Source organism: Zootoca vivipara, chromosome 2 (assembly GCF_963506605.1).
Source record: "Zootoca vivipara chromosome 2, rZooViv1.1, whole genome shotgun sequence".
Taxonomy (NCBI): Eukaryota; Metazoa; Chordata; class Lepidosauria; order Squamata; family Lacertidae; genus Zootoca; species Zootoca vivipara.
In genome coordinates, this window is record NC_083277.1 from 92,757,727 (window position 1) to 92,777,232 (window position 19,506).

Consider the following 19,506-nt stretch of genomic DNA (forward strand, 5'->3'; position numbering starts at 1 on the left):
TGATGCAACTAAGGGCAGGTAAAGGTCATTGAGGGAGTGGAGAAGAAGAGAGGACAATGTAAATTGTAGAAGAATGGAGCGTCAACTTCAAAAAGGGAGGCGCTTATCCTTTCAAAAGTTCTTATAAAATGCTGTGCCGCTTTGCCTTGAACCAGAAAATTGGGCAACCAATTAAGAGATTAATGATTTGGGCTGATACAAACAGGAAGGAACTGGCTGAGAGAACAGAGGCTGTAGGTGACCTGGGAAGATCTTGTCATGAAGTGATAGCTTGAGAAGTTAAGGTGAGCAGTAGGTAAAAGAACAATGAGCATGAAATAATGCGTTGCTTTGGGAACTGACGGGAAAAGTCACATGAATGGAAATGCTAAAGGGAAAGGGTATCAAGGAAGGTTGGCAGCAAGGAGATACCATCAGATGTACAGTTGCTAGTGATTCCCCTTCCAACACCAAGGAAATATAGCAGGGCTCGGAAGTGTCAAGATTTATGATATTAATTACACCACCCCTTATCTATTAACATGAGTGTACTGTATTCCATCAGTGGAGGAAACTAGCTTAGCTTGGCATGATTTGTTCTTAACAAATTCATGCTGATCTCTGGTAATCACCCTGAGTTGTCCTAAAGACTTAAAGATGTATTGCTTCATTATCTGTTCTGGTATGTTTCCAGAGACTTAAAGAGCCAATGCATTCTCTCGTGTCCCTTTGATTTCTTTGGGGGGGAAATTGACCTTTTTTCCAGTGGAGTCTCTCTCACCTTTCAAAATCTGCCAATAGACCAGAATTCTCCAGAGAGATTGTAGAAACTTAATTGTGAGCTTCTCAAAGACCCTCAGCAACATTTGACACACACACCCCAGCTCCCACACTGCCTTCCCAAAGCCAGGTAAACAAGGTGCTGGGCTTTGGGAAGAAGGCATGAGGGCTCTGACATGGTCCTAGAGTTCTCCCGCCAACCACCCAAAGCCTAGTTAGTGATCTCCCAGCTTTGGGAAGGAGGTGGGAGGGCTCTAGGACCCTGTCAGAGCCTTGCGACCCCTTCCCAAAGCCTGGTGCCTCATGTAGACAGCTTTAGAAAGGCAGTGCAAGGGTGTGTGGGTGTCAAATTTGGGCCTTGTGGTGTGTGGCCTGCAGGTTTTGTGTTGAAGTATTCTTGCAGTACACTTGGTATGAAAAGTTGGGCTGCCCAGCTGCAAAGCAAAGCAGTAAAGCAAGTTCATCAATGGTTTTATAGTGTACTCAGTGCTTCTTGGATGAAATGTACTGTAGGATAAAAATTTATTGCTCTAATGATGTCTCCTGACTGATGGGCGCTCTGTTGATGCATTGCTACCAAATCCATCAATTACATGGCAGCGTCTGTAGAGTAGTTTGGGACAGATACAGTGTGGGAGGTGGCACTTAAGTTTTAAACTTGGGTGTTGGATTAGCAGCGTTAAGAGTTCATTTCCCACTTAAAGTATTGTTTTTTTGTTTTGTTTTTTATTATGGGCCAATTAGCTTGCTAGCACTCCCCTCTTTCATCTGTTTAGTGCTGGATAGCTTGAGAATTGTGCAGAAGCCAGCCGTATAACTTCAATTTATAATGTACCTGTGGTTCCCAGAATTTCCCGTGTCCTTCCTTTTGTTTATTGTGGTCTAAATTCCTTACATCATCCCCACGCTGTAGATAGTCTAGCATAATACGGTCTCTGCATATTAAACATAGCAGCCCTTGGCGGTTGCGACTCTTTTATTGGATAATTTGCTTGCAACCCCTGTTTACAAGGATGTGGATGTATTGTTATGGCTGCTAGCCAGCCATTCCTTTGTCAGGGAGATGGCTGGTTAATAGCCTAGGATAGCTGGTAGTTGTCTTTTAATGGGAGCTAATCATTAGACAGACTCTTGATGTAGAGATCTCTCCAAAAAAGTTTCAAATAGAGGATGGCTTGCCTTGGAAAGTGAAGTTATTTCCCTTCCTGCAGCCCAGGGGTCAGCAAACTTTTTCAACAGGGGGCCGGTCCACTGTCCCTCAGACCTTGTGGGGGGCCAGACTATATTTTGGGGAAAAAAATGAACAAATTCCTATGCCCCACAAATAACCCAGAGATGCATTTTAAATAAAAGGACATATTCTGCTCATGTAAAAACACCAGGCAGGCCCCACAAATAACTCAGAGATGCATTTTAAATAAAAGGACACATTCTACTCATGTAAAAACATGCTGATTCCTGGACCGTCCGGGGGCCAGATTGAGAAGGCAATTGGGCCGCATCTGGCCCCCAGGCCTTAGTTTGGGGATCCCTGCTGCAGCCAAAGGGAGAGAGCTGGTGTAAGGTGCATGCGTGTAGTGAGGTAGAGTCAGTATGCATGGAATTGCAAATGTCTTTCCATATGCCAGGCAGTGGGACTACGGTATGTGCTGTGGTCTAAACCACTGAGCCTTTTGGGCTTGCCGATCAGAAGGTCAGCGGTTCGAATCCCCGTGATGGAGTGAGCTCCCATTGCTCTGTCCCAGCTCCTGCCAACCTAGCAGTTCGAAAGCATGCCAGTGCAAGTAGATAAATAGGTACCGCTGTGGCAGGAAGGTAAACAATGTTTCTGTGCACTCTGGTTCCCATCACGGTGTTCCGTTGCACCAGAAGCAGTTTATTCATGCTGGCCACATGACCCAGAAAAGCTGTCTGTGGACCAACACCGGCTCCCTTGGCCTGAAAGTGAGATGAGCGCTGCATCCCATAGTCGCCTTTGACTGGACTTAACCATCCAGGGGTCCTTTACCTTTTACCTTTTGACTATGTGCCTGTGTCTATGTTCCCCTCATGTTAGCAGCTGCAATGTAGCTCCGTGGTCAGGGAAGGACCTGAGCAGACCATTTGTTTACTTTTCCTCCTGTTCAGATTTGTGTGTGTGTGTGTGTTTAATCACACTTTTTTTTAAATGCTCCTGCACAATTACTTCAGTAATATCAAATAATCTTCAGAAGTGTTTTAAAGCCAAATAGAGGGAGAGAGGCATAAAAATGGTAGCAGTACAGCAGCAATAGAGTTCTGATTGCGCAAAAGGATAGATACCTTTGTAGGTGCGCTTGAACACGTCATAGGCTCATTTGAAACAGTGGCTGCACATACAGTATGATGATGGTGGTGATAATTTTACTATTTGTACTCCACTCATCTGACTGGGTTGCCCCAGACACTCTGGGCAGCTTCTAGCATACAGAAACATCATCATCATCACCATCATCATCACCATCATCATCATCTACAGTATTCATTCATACATACATACATACATACATACATACATACATACATACATACATACATACATACTCTGCCCATCTGTCTGGGCCTCCCCAGTCACTCTGGGCGGCTTCCAACAGAATATTAAAATACAACAATCTATTAAACATTAAAAGCTTCCCTAAACAAGGATGTCTTCAGATGTCTTCATAGAGATATTAAAAACTCCTTTATACCATACATTTAAAACAGGCTACTTCCTTGAAGAATGATGGGAAATGGTAGCTTACACCTCACAGAGCTAAAGTCCCCCAGCACCCTTAACAAACTACAGTTCCCAGGTACTTTGGGGGAACGTCAAGTGCTTTAAATGTATGGTGTGTGTGTGCAGCCAATGAAGTGCAGGCCCCTTGGGCAGGGGCGGATCCTGCTGCCACATGGCCACCTCTGTGAGTTGTGTTGTTTATCCATGGGTGTATCATAGCTGAAAAGGGCTTTCTCCTTTTCCCACTTGGGAGTTGAAAGATATGGACAAAACCAGACGCTTTGGTTCTAGCTTGCTATATCGCGGAATTTATTGTTTGCCCTCGAAGGAAGGGGTGCATTTCCTTCCACTCTACAGAGCTCCCTTGGAAACAAATTGCTCAGTGCCAGGTGAGGACACTGGCTTCTCATAGGCTCTTATTAAAGCCCCTCCGAGGCAGGCAGGGCTTCCTGAGAGCTGCCCCTCCTCCTTCCTGTTGTGAAACAAAAGCTGTCACTTCCTTTCTTGTGTTTCTCTGGCACCAACCGTCATCTATGCCGAAAGCTGGAGGCACTAAAATAAACAACAAAATAAACAACAGGGAGGCAGAATTATCGCTGCAATCAGTCGAGGGGGTCATATCAGGCTCTCTCTTGGAACGGCAAACACATAATTACGGAAACAAAGGGGAATTCTTTGTTGAAGATGAGTGAAAACAATATCCATTGGGAGGATAAATTAATGTAGCTATGCATCTGCAAGAGCCTTGCGTGAAATATTAGCTTTTTAGCTATTTTGAGTGAGCGCTGGCGAATGTTTATGTGCAGGAAAGGAGGTAGCCTGTCTTCCATCAGTTGCTGGTTCTGAAAAAGTGGCACACGTATTACGTTACACGAGTTAGCGCCTCGCAGTATGGTGCTGAGCAAGTGAGCTACATCTTCCGGGGTGGGGAGGGGGATCCAACGTCATGCTGTTGTACTTTGGAAAGCTTTGAAATGCCATCCTCGATGCACAACAGCTGTGTTTTGCCTTTTGACACGGCAAGTGATTGATTGGTCTAGTATTTCAAATAGAAGCTTGTTTAACAGTCGGGTGGAATCTATTACACCTCATGAGAGGAGCTGTTTCGCAGAAAGGCAGTCAGTGGCTGATTCCTGGGGAAGTAGAGATTTGTTGAGTCCACTAGAGCAGTGGTCCTCAACCTTGGGCCTCCAGATGTTTTTGGCCTAAAACTCCCATGATCCCTAGCTAGCAGGACCAGTGGTCAGGGATGATGGGAATTGTAGTCTCAAAACATCTGGAGGCCCAAGGTTGAGGACCGCTGCACTAGAGGATCAAGTGCAAGTTCAATTTAAAGGAGAAAATTAGGGAGAAAAGCAGTAGCCAAACTGGCAGGGATTTGGAAAGTTGGTAGTATTGACCAACAGATGTGCATTTGCTCGGTGAACCAGCATCATCCCATGGCTCTGAGCTGAGTTCCCTTGTGCCTTCAGTGTGAGTGGAAGCAGCCCATTGCATGCCTGGTCCACAGCAAGAATATCAAAATGGAATGGAGGCAGGAAGCTGTTTTTCAAGGGCAGTAGTGGCTGGTGGAATGGAGTAGCATTGCTTACCATCGCAGAGGGTGCCGCTGGTAACTGAGATGGGGGAGGCAGTGGGGAGGCTGGCATGGTGTGGGTGCAGTGCTGGAGTCTGTCCATTTGCTCCCACTTTGCGCCAACCCCCATGCCAACTCCCCTCTGGTAGTGACCTCTGCCACCCTTTACTGGTTAAGGGTAAGTGTGGCATGTGGAAGTGTACCTCCCTTTAGAGGAATATGTACTTTATTTTTTTCAAAAGAAAAAAAGAGAGGAGAGGGCTTGTCAGAAACCTCTCTCGGAAACCTTCACTTAGCGTTCAGAAAAATAAAAGAATCAGACATTTTTAAAATTCCTCTAGGACAGAGACACTTCTCTGATCTGGATTTTAAAAAAACACACACACACATGCACAAGAACCTGGGAGATTCTACATGCCAGATCCTCTTAGCATCACAGAGCAGAGTGGCTGCCTCTTGCATTCCCGGTCCCCCTGGTACACAGTAATTCCCTGTACTGTACTATAGTTACCATATAACGTGTGTGTGTGTGTCCACACATTTTGAGCTGGGAACCTGAAGTGATCATCTCTAAAGCCTGTCGGAAGCCATAGAAATACTGGAGCAACTCAAAAAAAAAAGGCTCTTAAGGATATTTCCTTGGGGAGAACATAAAGGCAAGAAGAGGGGAGCTACCTGCTCCCATCTAACCATCTGGATGCAGGCAAAACTAAGCCCAGATAAAATCAGGGACCATTCCTGCTGTTCTTGGATTCCCACCCAGCGCTGCTTGCTTTTCTGGATCTCCTCTCTTTCTCATCTGCCTCAACATGCTAATGAAATGCATCTGATGCCATCAGATAAAGTTTTTGTCCTCCTTGACAGGGAAGGACAAGCTGACAAATGGGCCTCGGTTGCTGTATTTTGAGGGCCTGAATTAATCCCATCCTTCAGTCTGCCCTTTAACGCTGGAGCTCTATCTCTCAGTCTGCTGCTGTCATCAGACAACTGCTTGGGCTCTCTGTTTGCTTCTCTTCCCCTCCTCTCCCCCCCCCCCCCCGTGTTGCTCTCTTCCTCAGTTTGATCACGTCCACAGGAAGAGATGTGGTGTCTCGGCACAAGCCAGTATACGCAAGCAGGGGAACCTCGGCCTCGGCTGGCATTCCCCCAACCTCATCCCACATCGAGTGATAACCAAAAGAGCAGCAGAGTATGTGCAACTGGCTTCTTCCACCTCCGACCCTTTAAAAGCAGATTTGTGGGCGTCCAAGGCCTTACAGATGTTGTTGGACCGTAGCTGCCATCCTCCCTGACCACTGGTCATGCTGGTTGGGGCTGAAGGGAACTTGTTTATTTGCAAATATTTCTATCCTCCAACATTAAGGGGGGGGGAATGATGGCAAAGAGCATAAAATCAACAAGGAAGTTACATTAATAAAAGTTCAAAATGCATCACAGATTAATACATCGGCACAGCTGGATCACCCATCAGAGGAATTCTGGGTGAACAGAGGAGTTTTAAGCAGATGCCTAAATGTCAGGAGGTGTTCATTTGAGAGCACACACCAAAGGGAAGATGCCACATTTCAAAGACCCTGGATCTTTGTGGACTTAAGACAAGCCTCAGGAGCAAATGGCACTACTAAGGAGTCTCTCTCTCTCTCTCAAGAATTGAGGTGTCCAGGCAGGATTACAAGGTAACTTGACCCCAAGCTGTTCAGGACTATATGGTAATAATAAGACCTTAAAGATGGCACATTCCGAGGAAGCTCGGAAGCATCAACCATTTTGCCTAAGCCTGCAGGGAGTTCAGTCTTATCATCAGCCTGATGAACTCCAACATCCTGGGTCCAGATTTGCCAGTTCTCCATGCATCATCATTGCTGACCACACACTCAAGGTGGCAGATGAGTTTGTCTACTTGGGTTCCACCCTAATCAGCATCTCTCCATTGACACTGAGCTGGACAAGCGTATTGGCAGTGCAGCTACTGCAATGGCTAGCTTCTCCAAAAGGGTATGGGGGAATGTGATGCTAATGTCTCATACCATGATGAAGGTCTGCCAGGCATTTGAACATGCTGCTTCATGGAAGTGAGTTGTGGGCAAGTTACAACTTTCAGGAACAATGCCTCAGTGTGCTGCGTCAGGAGGATTTTGGGTATCAAATGGCAGGACAGAATTCCAAACAAAGATGTGCTCTCTTGAGCCCAGCATGTTCGCACTCCTGTCCCAGTGACATCTACAATGGCTTCGTCATGTCCACAGAATGGAAGATGGCAGGATCCCCAAAGACATGCTCTACAGAAAGCTGGCTTCAGGCACCAAGTCCGTTGGCAGACCAACGCTGTGTTACAAAGAAGGCTGGCAACGTCAACCATGGGAATCCTGATCGCAGAGCCTGGAGACGGGCAGTCAGGTCGTGCATCCTTAGCAGTGACCAGAGGAGGAATGGTTGGTGGGAGGAGCGCAGACAGAAGAAACGGCATGGTGCATCTGCAGCAGCACAACTGGATACCTTCACCTGTCCCAGCTGCAACAAAACATGTCTCTCTCCTATCGGTCTCTTCAGCCACAGCAGGCGCTGTAACCTTTCAACAAAACAGTTGCACTTCACCCCCAAAGGAGCATTCCTCCATTGTCTCCTGAGACAGATAGATGCCAGCAACTTGGTGTTTTTTACCCAGCCCATCAGTCACGAGTCCAGTTGCTGCATCGCCACGCCTAATGGGGATCCTGTGTCTCTCCATATGCTGCTGGACTTTGACTCCCATTGGCAGGGCCAACAGTCGGGGATGATGGGAGTTGTAGTCCAGTAGTCTCTGGAAGGCCACAGCTCCCTCACTGCTGACCAAGCGCTGATCAAAAAGACATTGAGAACACCGGTTAACCCTGTGGCAAAGACACAGGAAAACCATTAATCAAGCCACCTTCATGCACTCCCTTCTCTTTTGACTCTCCTGGTGCGCAGAAACAGGTTCTCTCACCCAGGGGCAGAAACGGCTTCTTTCTCCCACTGCAGCTAACAGGCAAAAGTGTTCATTAAACCTATTTTCTAATAGCCAGAGCCTGAAAAGCAGGGCAGGGGGAGACCCGAATCCTACAAAACTTACACACACCACCCGGGGATGTTGTAGTCCACTAACATCTGGGAGACTACAGGTTCTCCACTCCCGCTTTAGAACTAGGTGGAAAATGTAGCAGCTATGGCTTCATCTGTTTCTTCTCTGCCATGTACAACCTTTTCATGCCCCCCTCCCCACTCCATGCTGGACCTGCAGGGCAGGGGGCTTCCGATGCAACATTTTCAGTCCTTAAAGAGGTAGAGCAAATCACCAGGTTGTAACCTTGCAACTGGAACCCAGGTGGCGCTGTGGTTAAACCACTGAGCCTAGGGCTTGCTGACCAGAAGGTTGGCGGTTCGAATCCCTGTGACGGGGTGAGCTCCCGTTGCTCGGTCCCAGCTCCTGCCAACCTAGCAGTTCGAAAGCACGTCAAAATGCAAGTAGATAAATAGGAACCGCTACAGCGGGAAGGTAAACGGCGTTTCCATGTGCTGCTCTGGTTTGCCAGAAGCGGCTTTGTCATGCTGGCCACATGACCTGGAAGCTATACGCCGGCTCCCTCGGCCAATAATGCGAGATGAGCACGCAACCTCAGAGTCGGCCACGACTGGACCTAATGGTCAGGGGTCCCTTTACCTTTACCTTTAACCTTGCAACTGATCCTCTTGTAATATGTGCGTGTGGATCCAAAATACATAAACAAAATAAAAGAGTTACATCAGAGTAATTACCTAACAGAATGAGATGCCTTTATAATATGTTTTTCCTCTTTCTGTGTAATTAAGCACATCTGTAAGATGCACCAGAAGCTTAGAGATTTCCTGTATACTTACTTCATCATTTGTATTACAATTTGTACTTATACCGGTAGTTTCCCTCCCACTATCTGCATAAGGAATTTGATAAAAATTACTGCCCAAAAATTACCTTTAAAGTCATTGTGGTGGTTTTTTTCTTCTTTCTTTCTTTCTTTGCTCACAAAATACCAGCCCCGGACGGGAAAATATTTCATACACTGAAGCAACTGGTCACGGGGTTGGTATTTCCCATTATTCTCTGCCTCAGCCCTGCAAAGCACATTCTGTTCCATACACCTTGGTGTGCAAAACTGCATTTGACAGGTGAAGGGAAAACCATATTAATTTTTCTCTTCCGATAAAGGCAGACAAGTAGCTTTGGGGTATGTTGTGTTGAAAAATATCCCGGTGACTTGAGAGCTTGTTCATTCTTACAGCTTTAAAATGTGGCTTAGGGTTCCTAAATGCTCCTGAAAATGCTTCACCCTTAGTTTTGGTAATCGTAATGTTTACTGACAGTCCTGCACGGTGGGCCCGTCCTCCTAACACCCCCACCTCCTACCCTTCACAGAAAAGGAGAGAGATTTGCTCACCAAGAGGTTACCTTGCCGAGAAACATTGAAGCTTTCGGTTCAATAGATATTTTCAAGTAAAGGCTCTGGTTCCATTAAGCTCCAGAGGGGGAAATAAATAAAGATCTAGTCTAATTTGGAACTACTACTACTACTACTACTACTACTACTATTTTGTATTAAATTTGTAGAAAAGGTAAAGTGACCCCTGACTCTGGGGTTGTGGTCCTCATCTCACTTTATTGGCCAAGCATGACTAAGCCGCTTCTGGCGAACCAGAGCAACACACGGAAACTCTGTTTACCTTCCCGCCAGAGCGGTACTTATTTATCTACTTGCACTTTGATGTACTTTTGAACTGCTAGGTTGGCAGGAACAGGGACTGAGCAACGGGAGCTCTCACCCCATCACGAGGATTCGAACCACCGACCTCCTGGTTGGCAAGCCCTAGGCTCTGTGGTTTAGACCACAGCGCCACCCACCCTTAACCTGAAGATCCCAGGGTGGTTCACAACAGAAAAAGACTACAAAATGCACAATGAAACAAAGACAGAAACAAACCCCAAACTCACCTTCCACAAACACATTTTTAAAACCATCGAATGTTAATCAGCCAAATACCTAGTTGAAGAGAAACATTTTCACCTGGCGCCTAAAGATATGTAATGAAGGCACCAGGTTAGCCTCATTGGGGAGAGCATTTAACAAAGAGGAAGCCACTGTAGAAAAGGCGTTCTTTTTTTTTGCCACTCTCCAGACCTCTCTTGGAGGCGGCACACAAAGAAGGGCCTTAGATGATGTTCGCAGGGTCTGGGTCTGTTCATAGGGGGAGAGGATTCCCACTGACTCCCTAGGACATATCTGATGGACATTAGTTGCACACTCTATGGTATCTGCTGCAACCAATGAATGCAACAAATGGTTGCTTTAGTTGAGATTCCAGCATTGCAGGGGGTTGGACTAGATGACCCTTGGGATCCCTTCCAACACTATGATTCTGTGAATGTGACTATAATAGGCAGGTTACATAAATTTTTAGTGAAGTTGACTCTTTAAGCACCTATCACCGGGGGTGGGGGGGTGGGGTTGTTATACTACTCTAACTCTTTCCATACCTGATGCTTCTCTCCTTGGTAAATGAAGGGGCCTCCAGTAGCAGACTCTGCCCACCTCCCTGTGTTCATTCATATATTTAATGAACTTGCATAGATTGGGGACAGAGTTTCCCCCCGCCCCCATTGAGTAACCAGGGCAACAGCAGCAGCATATTGTCTTAAAATAGCTCCTGTGTCTCTTGGGCTGTAACTGGGCACAGAGGAACCAGCTGGGGAACCCCCAAGGGAAGAAGGCTCAGCGCCAGGGGATGGTGGTGGGATGATGATGAGTGGTCAAAAGGAGAAGACTGGGAGGAGGAGGTTTCAGAAGCTAAAGAGGCAACAAGGCTAAGCGAGTTGGGAGAATCTGTGGCTGAGGGAAGTCCAGAATCAGAGGCAGAAGCTGAAGCAGGAGACTTGGATGAGGGAGGACAAGAGGCAGAGAGATGAGTCAAGCGGGTGAAGAGTCGTGGGTGTCTTGTTCTCCTGCTGTGAAAAGCTCCCCTCCCTCCTTGTCTCTAAGAACCAGAAGAAGCATGAAAAGGGTGGAGAAGAGGTTGGCTTCACACAGGCGCAGTCTCAGATTGCTTGGAATAAGCCCTGGAGGGGAGGGGACTTTGATGGCTATGTGTAGACAGGCACTTTCAGTCTCAGCGCCCAATCCATGGGGCTGAGCTGCTGTGCTCATTTGGCCTGACATTGCACCAAGTCTGTGCAGACTGTGTTCTGACTAATGAAGATTCAACTCCAACTTCAGCAGTGTGATTTACTGCCGGCCTGCTCATAATATGGGCTAATGTAAGTCCTGCATGGTGTTTGATATTGGTGCTGGGGTGCACTTTAACAGTGCCACCACAGCAGCTAATATGCACCCATACCTGGGACCCAGGTGGCGCTGTGGTCAAACCACTGAGCCTAGGGCTTGCTGATCAGAAGGTCGGCGGTTCGAATCCCTGTGATGGGGTGAGCTCCCGTTGCTCGGTCCCAGCTCCTGCCAACCTAGCAGTTCAAAAGCATGTCAAAATGCAAGTAGATAAATAGGAACCGCTACAGTGGGAAGGTAAACGGCATTTCCATGTGCTCCTCTGGTTAGCCAGAAGCGGCTTTGTCATGCTGGCCACATGACCTGGAAGCTATACGCCGGCTCCCTTGGCCAATAATGCGAGATGAGCGCGCAACCCCAGAGTCGGTCACGACTGGACCTAATGGTCAGGGGTCCCTTTACCTTTACCTTTACCTGTTATCAGCATCGCTACACACACAATCACTGTTCTTTCCATTTTCAGTGCTCAGACTGACACTGAGAAGGAGGTCCATCAGGAAGCTCAGGGAATTTAGAGAAAAAAGAAAGAAGAGTAGGGAGCCCCGCAAAACAGCACAAGCATGCTCAGTGTCCACTGAATGCTGACAGACTGGTTTGAGGAGAGGAGAAGAGGATGAAAATGAGTCCTCCACTCTATAATGTTTTGTTGCAGGTCTCACTGCTTCTCTGTGCTTCTGATGTTTGGGGTGTTTTGTGTAGCCATAAGAGAATCAAACCATGCAGAAGAGGGTGGCAATATTGGGGAGGGTGTGGCTGGAGCAGTGAGTGGAAGCACTCCATGCTGCAACAATTTGTTGCAAATCACACTCTCAGCTCCTTTTGTCACATGCAGTATTGTGCTCATTCTTCGCGTGTGACAATAGGAGTTGTGAGTGTGATTTGCAACAAATTGTTGCAGCATGGAGTGCATTTCACAGCACAGGTTGTTGACTTCAGCAGGCATTGAACGCAAGTCTCCAGCTGTCTACCAGACCATCTTTTCTCTCTATCAATGGGTGGGGGGGCAGGGAGGGGGTGTTGTAGCATCAGTGGGTGACCCTTAACCTGTCACTTGCCCTGGGTTGACTGGATTCCTCTTGTCTTCTAGAACCCTACAGTCCAGCCGTGTGGGTGATGATGTTTGTGATGTGTCTCACTGTCGTTGCCATCACAGTCTTCATGTTTGAATATTTCAGCCCTGTTGGCTACAACCAGAATTTAACCAGTGGCAAAAGTAAGTAAGTTTCCAAAATTGCGCACAGCAAGTGAGCCTTATTTTTGGGGTGGGGTGGGGGCAATGACAAAAAACAGGCTGTAATAAGCATGAGCCACCATGCTATTATACACTCCACATTTAAACAGTTGCACAGGATAAGCAATTCTCAGCATCTCATCAAAAGCCTTGACCTTTGGAAAGAGAGCCCATAGCAATCTCAAGCAGGTGGGATTTATCTGCCTCCCCACCACATGGCATTCCAGTTTCTGGTGTAAGGATTCCTCCATTTATTTACTTATTTTAGTTATGGCATTTCCAGACATCTCCTTTACCCAGCAAAACCGGGGTGCGGTACAGCAGTCTGTGGCAACCCAACAGTATTCATTTCTGGATGGCCTCTGTCATTTTCACACCACCGGCACCGATAATATTTCCATGTGTGCACGTAAACCCCAAACAAGAGAACAGAAATGTGGCCAATGAGACTGGTAAAGATCTCCGTCGAAATACGTGCTGTTCGACGTTGTTAAATATTTAAGACCTGCCAGACATTTTCTGCAGTTCGTGACAAAATCTGGAAAAAACAACCCTTTAGATTTCAGGAGAGCAAACTGAAAAGGACCCGAAATGCCCACTTTGAGTCCCCTACTGTATTTCAGTACTTAGTAGGGAGAGAGACCCAGTAGCCTTTCAAGCAAACTATACAAACACTGGCAGGACTCTCTCTCCTGTTTATTTACGTGTGTATAGATGGACCAGGTGTAAAAGCAAACAGGGCTCCTGTGCCTTTAAAATGGATGCACGGAAGGGAACATGTCAGTGCAGATTTTCTCACCTCTGTATGACAAAGCTGCAGAAATTCTGGCTTCTTTGCAGCTATGGAAGGCACCAGATTGCGTCTGGTAGTCAGCACATGCGAAGGCTGTTTAGAGACAATGCCCTGCCTTGACTCCTTCCTGTAAGATATAGTGCTTTTGGATCTCTTCTGAATCAGTCTAGAGCAGTGTTTCCCAACCTTGTGCCTCCAGCTGTTTTTGGACTACAATTCCCATCATTCCTGACCACTGGTCTTGCTAGCTAGGGATGATGGGAATTGTAGTCTCAAAACATCTGGAGGCACAAGGTTGGGAAACACTGGTCTAGAGAGTACCAAGGAAGCCCTCCTGATCACCCAGGAGCTGGTCCTTAAGTGTTCCTCCTGCAAGGGCAGCAGCCTTAGGTCAGTCTGTCCCGGGCTTCTGTGCGAAAAAACAAATGCATCCTTTGCAGGCTGATCCCATCCAGCTCGTGAGTCATGTCAGCATCTTTTGTGTCTGAACTGTCAACAGCTGGCCGGATCAGCCAGCCTGATTTGTAGGCTCCCCTGTAAACTGCGTGAGCGGCTCCTCCTGTTAACAGCTTCCGCCTCTTAAGTGAGCTGGGCAGAAGATTTCTCACAGCTGCTTGGAGAAGCTGTCAGCCCCAGGCCAATCCTACCATCCCTGCCCTTGATAAATGCTCATTAAAACTCACACATCCTGACATGTGGGGGATGAAAAGGCTCCTCGGGTGCTGAGAGCCAGGTCCCACCTCCCCACCTCCAGCCACCTTTGGCTAGCCTTTTCCCTGGGAGAGCTCCCTGAATGCCACCGACCCACTTGACCTCTGAGAATTTGCTGCTGAAGGTGGATCAAGCAAAGGTAAAAGATGCTGGAAGTCAGGAGGAGACTGGTAGCTACAAGGAGAGAATAGCCAAGAGCCTGGAATAAAAATATACAACCTATTTTTAGCTTTCATCATCTAACTCTGTAAAAAAAGAAAACAAAACAAAAACCTCTGGCAGAGTGTGAGTGGCTGGTCCCCTGCTGCTTCCTTCCTCCCACTGGAAGCTGCCTTTGAACCATTCTTCACATTCTGGGTTTCCGATTTTAGGGTGGTTTTTTTTTTGTTCTTTGGCTTGTTTGTTCAGTATTGTTGCATTCTTAATTTAGAAATGGCAGCATAATCTCATAACTGCAAACATGAGGGAAATGGAAAAGTGAAGAACTCGCAAACGTTCCTAACTGTGCCACTGTCCCTCCTTTGGCATCATTATTACCATGACAAGGGACTGATGTCAATGTCCCCCCACCTTCAAATCACCTTCTTCCTGCCCAGTCGAGAAAACAAGGTCCAGAGTGTGGCCTGCCAATGTGCGTTGGGCTGGTGACATGTTGGGACAGCTCCATGATTGTCAATGGTGGCCATGAAGTCCTGAGACACCCCAGAGCCAGCTGCCTTGGCATGGGTGTTGAAGTCAGTCTGAGACTCCTCAACATCGCCTCCGAGACCAGCTCTGACAGCTCAGGCAGGGAGACTGCTGGGCAGCGAGGTGGGCGGTAAACCAGCAATCTGTCCTGATTGTCCAATGCCAGGAACACACACTCTAGATTCCCACCCCCAACTGGACAGAGAGCCTGGAGATAGAGAATCTCTATAGACCACAACAACCCCCTCTCCCCAACCCTCGAGTCTGGCCTGATGCTGCGCTGAGTACCCAGGTGGGCACAGCTGGGTGAGACCAACTCCACCCTGTTCACCCACCCAGGTTTCAGTGATACATGCCAGATCAGCCTCCTCATCCATAATCAGATCATGGATGAGGGAGATCTTATTCTGGCATTCAACAGCAGCAGTTGCAGACCCGAGGGCTGGCTGATAAGACAATCACAATTCCCCAGGTTAGAGGGGGGACTGGCACATGGCACAGTCACTAACTGCCTGTGCTGTGTGCCCCTTACACAGCCTGCCCCTCCTCCCACGCCATACCTCTCCCCCACTCCTCTCCTCCCAGGCACAGTGCACAAAATGCCCTTACAACTCAGTTTAAAACAGTTTAGAATTTTTTTTAAAGGATATAAATAAGAATCTAAAAGCAATTTTAAAAAAGAAGCCCTCTCTGCTGAGCAGCAGCAGCAGCAGCCGCCACCCTTATAAAACCTGTCAGGCCTCGCCCTGGGCCAGGTGGAGAGAGGCAGGAGCAGGGCCCTCTGGCTCTCAGCAGGGTGGTCCTAGAACAGGCATTCTCAAACTTCGGCCCTCCAGATGTTTTGGACTACAATTCCCATCATCCCTGACCACTGGTCCTGTTAGCTAGGGATCATGGGAGTTGTAGGCCAAAACATCTGGAGGGCCGCAGTTTGGGGATGCCTGTCCTAGAAAGTCTGAGATCTGCTTAATTGAAGCCCCACATTAATTGTTTGGGTTTTGAGGCTTTCCCCTGTACTCATAGAGTCTAGAAACTTATAAACAATAAATGATGGTGATTCTCAGAATTCTCAATAGGTTATACTGGAAAGGCACTCCAAGCAAGATCATGGTGCTCATTTGGGTCTTCTTCAATGTCGTTTCCCAGGCAAGCTCTGCTGCTAATCTGCCAGCATTCTCGATACTGACTGTGTCTGAGTTGAGCAATAAAAAGGTTGCAGCAATTGTTGCAAGTCAACAAAGGTCAAACAGATTACGAGGTCTCTTAAGTACACGGTTGGGTTCTGGATTGCCCTGGTTCTCTCCTTCTTGGCCTTCGGCTTGTCATACTCTGCTGTGCCTACATCTTTAAATACAAGTGCATGTCTTTGCTTAACAAATAGAAGAAGCAATCCCTTCCCAAAGCAAATCCTGCTCACGTGATGAACCTTAGCAGAAATGATGGCCAGAAATGTTTTAACAGAGATCTCCAAAGTAACTAAAATGGCACGTGTTTTACTTCCAAAAGTTTACAACGAACGAAAAAGGCTTCTTATTTCTAGCAAGAAAAACCTGCTGCCTACAAATCGCTTTTCCTTCCATCTTTTGTAGAATCTGGGGGCCCCTCCTTCACTATTGGCAAGTCCGTCTGGCTGCTCTGGGCTCTGGTTTTCAACAACTCCGTTCCCATTGAAAACCCCAAAGGGACTACAAGTAAAATCATGGTGCTCATCTGGGCTTTCTTCGCCGTCATCTTCCTGGCCAGCTACACTGCTAATCTGGCAGCTTTCATGATCCAAGAGCAATACATTGACACTGTCTCTGGGCTCAGCGATAAGAAGGTGAGGAATGCTTGAGCAATGGTGGCAAAGGGAATGAATGTCAAGTGCTTAGGCCAGGGGTGCAACATTTTGTAGCTTGGAATATCCCACAAGGAAGATGTGCTAGTGCTGACTGAATGGCAGGATATAATTTTAAGTTTGTTACATTTGCTGGCTTTGGTAAGCAGGTAGAGGAAACCTGATAGCTTTTGGTCACCAAGGAAAGTTAAGCCCACACAAAAGTGTCCCTTTCTGTGTCCACCTTTGCATCTGTAAAGCTGAAGGTAACTTGATGGCTCTGATTTTTTACTCTCAAATTTTCTGACCTCTGTATTACTGACTCCCAAGACACTGTTGCAACATGGACTATAAACTGAAATAAGTAAATGTAGAAAATAATGTAGAAAATTATGCTAAAACGATGGTACTGAAGTGCACACTCAGGTTACCTCCAGACAGTCAGTTTTATACAGTGGTTAGAGTGTTGGACCAGGACTTTGGAGACCAGGGTTCAAATCCCCACTCTGCCATGAAGGTCACTCGGAGACCTTGGTCAAGTCACTCCTTCTCGGCCTAACCTGCCTCACAGGATTGTTCGTGAGGGTGATATAGGGGAGGAGGAGAACTTTGTATGCCATCTTGAGCTTCTTTGAGCAAAGATGGGTTACAATGCAATACATTAAATAAAAACTATTTTGTAGGAGGGATTTAAGCACATACCTAAAATTTAGGTTTGCAGCCATTCAAGTGGATTAAAGGGCTCTGTCACCCTGGTGCAACAAACCTGTTTTTGTTTTTTTTGTTTTTAAAAAAGGATCAGTTTTTTTGTGGTTTGGAAAGTGGCAAGGATATGCATTGAAAACTGTGGGAAGAACAGTTGATTTAATGGGAAGACATATAACCACTGCACAAACAAATCAGGATGAATCCATGATGAAGGCTGATGGTTGTATAACCTCCCCACTAACAAACTGGAACAAGTCCCCAGTAAGGGCCAGGTCTAACCTCCAACTAAGCTTTGTGCAAGCAACTCAGGGTTGAACGCTCAATTGTTAGGTTGGAGGAGCCCAGAGCCCTTTCTGAAATGCACATCCTCAAGTCTGAATAGAGGAGTGCTGCTTCCATTCTGGATCTGGCAACAGACTTGTCTTTGTGGTGTCCTTCCCAGTTTCAAAGGCCTCAGGAGCAGTACCCCCCATTCCGGTTTGGAACAGTTCCCAATGGCAGCACCGAGAGGAACATTCGGAGCAACTACCATGACATGCACTCGCACATGGTGAAGTACAACCAGCGCTCGGTGGAGGATGCCCTGATCAGCCTCAAAATGGGGTAGGTTGCTGCATTTCCCCAAAAGAAAGAGCAGCGTGCACAGAGGCCTCAAGGTATCTGTGCCACACTGAGTTCATTCATGGCCAGCTCTAAATACCCCTAGCAAATATAAGTGAATATACTGGCATATACTTCAATAAGGACGTTGAAGTTGGTTGTTGGAACCAGCCCATTTCAGCTTCTGGATCTTGTTTTCTGTTTGCTTGTGAGCTTCTGCTTCAGTGATGACGGACTCAGGCAAACATTCTGATCAGTTTTGTGAATGTTCCTGTATGTCTCTCACACAGATTGACGCTACGGCATGCTGCATTTCTGACCGCTTCCTTAGGGCATTAGCAGGACTGGCGACCATGTTGAAAATGGGCAGCCCATAGCAACTTGATCAGGTCACCATCCTGCGAATGGCATCTTTATTGACTGGAGTTTCTCTACATGCTTGATGCTGTGTGAGAATAAACCATAAAGCAGCTCTCTGCTAATGACTATGTTTCAGTATCCAGTCACATAGCTGGCTTTTACTCTCTGTGAGAGTGTTGACTTAAGTTCCTGGTTCTCACTGTGAATCCCTTCTCTCAGTCAGACTCCACAAACATGTGATCTAGGTATCTATATTCTGTCCAAACACGATTCTGTTTATTGTGGGTGGAAGTTTGCTTGCTGCTGTTGTGAGGTAAACGTCACAGACAGAGTGCTGGCCATGAGATGCCCAAGTATCTTGTTTTCAGACTTTTCTAACAATCTGGACGTTTTGGAGTATGTGTGTATCACATGTAAGGTTCCTGTCTTTTAACAATTTTAATACCCCTGTAAGCTGCTAGGTCAATCAAAGCAATGATTCTCAAGCATCTTTAAAGAGGTTTCCCTTTGGTGTGTGATGGGTGCATTCCACAGTGAATGCTGGTTTCACTCCGTAGATGTAGCTAACAAGCCTCAAAATATTTAGTGCCTTCTAATTTTAGCAATAGATGTCTCCATGTTTCCAGTTTCTGGAAGTTCAGATTTCGAATGTATTACTCATTAGTAGGAGAGTCTTCTCTCTGCTACCAGCCTCTAATTAACCCTCTAATTTCATTTGCTCCATTCCTTTCTTTCATCTCTCTGTTGCTACCCTTTGATCTGTTGACCTCTTGTTGTTCTTTTAAAATAATAATAATAATAATAATAATAATAATAATAATAATAATAATAATTTGTTATAAGTCACACATTAAAAACTTCCCTAAACAGGGCTGCCTTCTGGTGTTTTCTAAATGTCAGGCAGATGTTTATCTGATGGGAGGGTGTTTCACAGGGCGGGCGCCACTACCAAGAAGGCCCTCTGCCTGGTTCCCTGTAGCTTTGAGTCTCGCAGTGAGGGAACCGCCAGAAGGCCCTTGGCACTGGACCTCAGTGTCCGGGCAGAACAATGGGAGTGGAGACGCTCCTTCAGGTATACTGGACCGAGGCCGTTTAGGGCTTTAAAGGTCAGCAGCAACACTTTGAATTGTGCTCGGAAATGAACTGGGAGCCAATGTAGATCTTTCAGGACTGGTGTTATATGGTCTTGGCGACTGCCG

The 19,506-nt window shown here is 46.7% G+C and overlaps 1 protein-coding gene across 2 annotated transcripts in view; it reads left to right on the top strand.

The window, feature by feature from the left end:
* GRIN2C (glutamate ionotropic receptor NMDA type subunit 2C) overlaps positions 1-19,506 on the top strand; it is a 116,577-nt gene that overhangs the window by 85,920 nt on the left and 11,151 nt on the right. For both annotated transcript variants that reach the window (XM_060271856.1, XM_060271855.1), the window contains exons 8-10: positions 12,489-12,614; positions 16,413-16,642; positions 17,790-17,950. In XM_060271856.1, the coding sequence (XP_060127839.1) occupies positions 12,489-12,614; positions 16,413-16,642; positions 17,790-17,950 (517 nt within the window). The remainder of the gene's footprint in view (positions 1-12,488; positions 12,615-16,412; positions 16,643-17,789; positions 17,951-19,506) is intronic.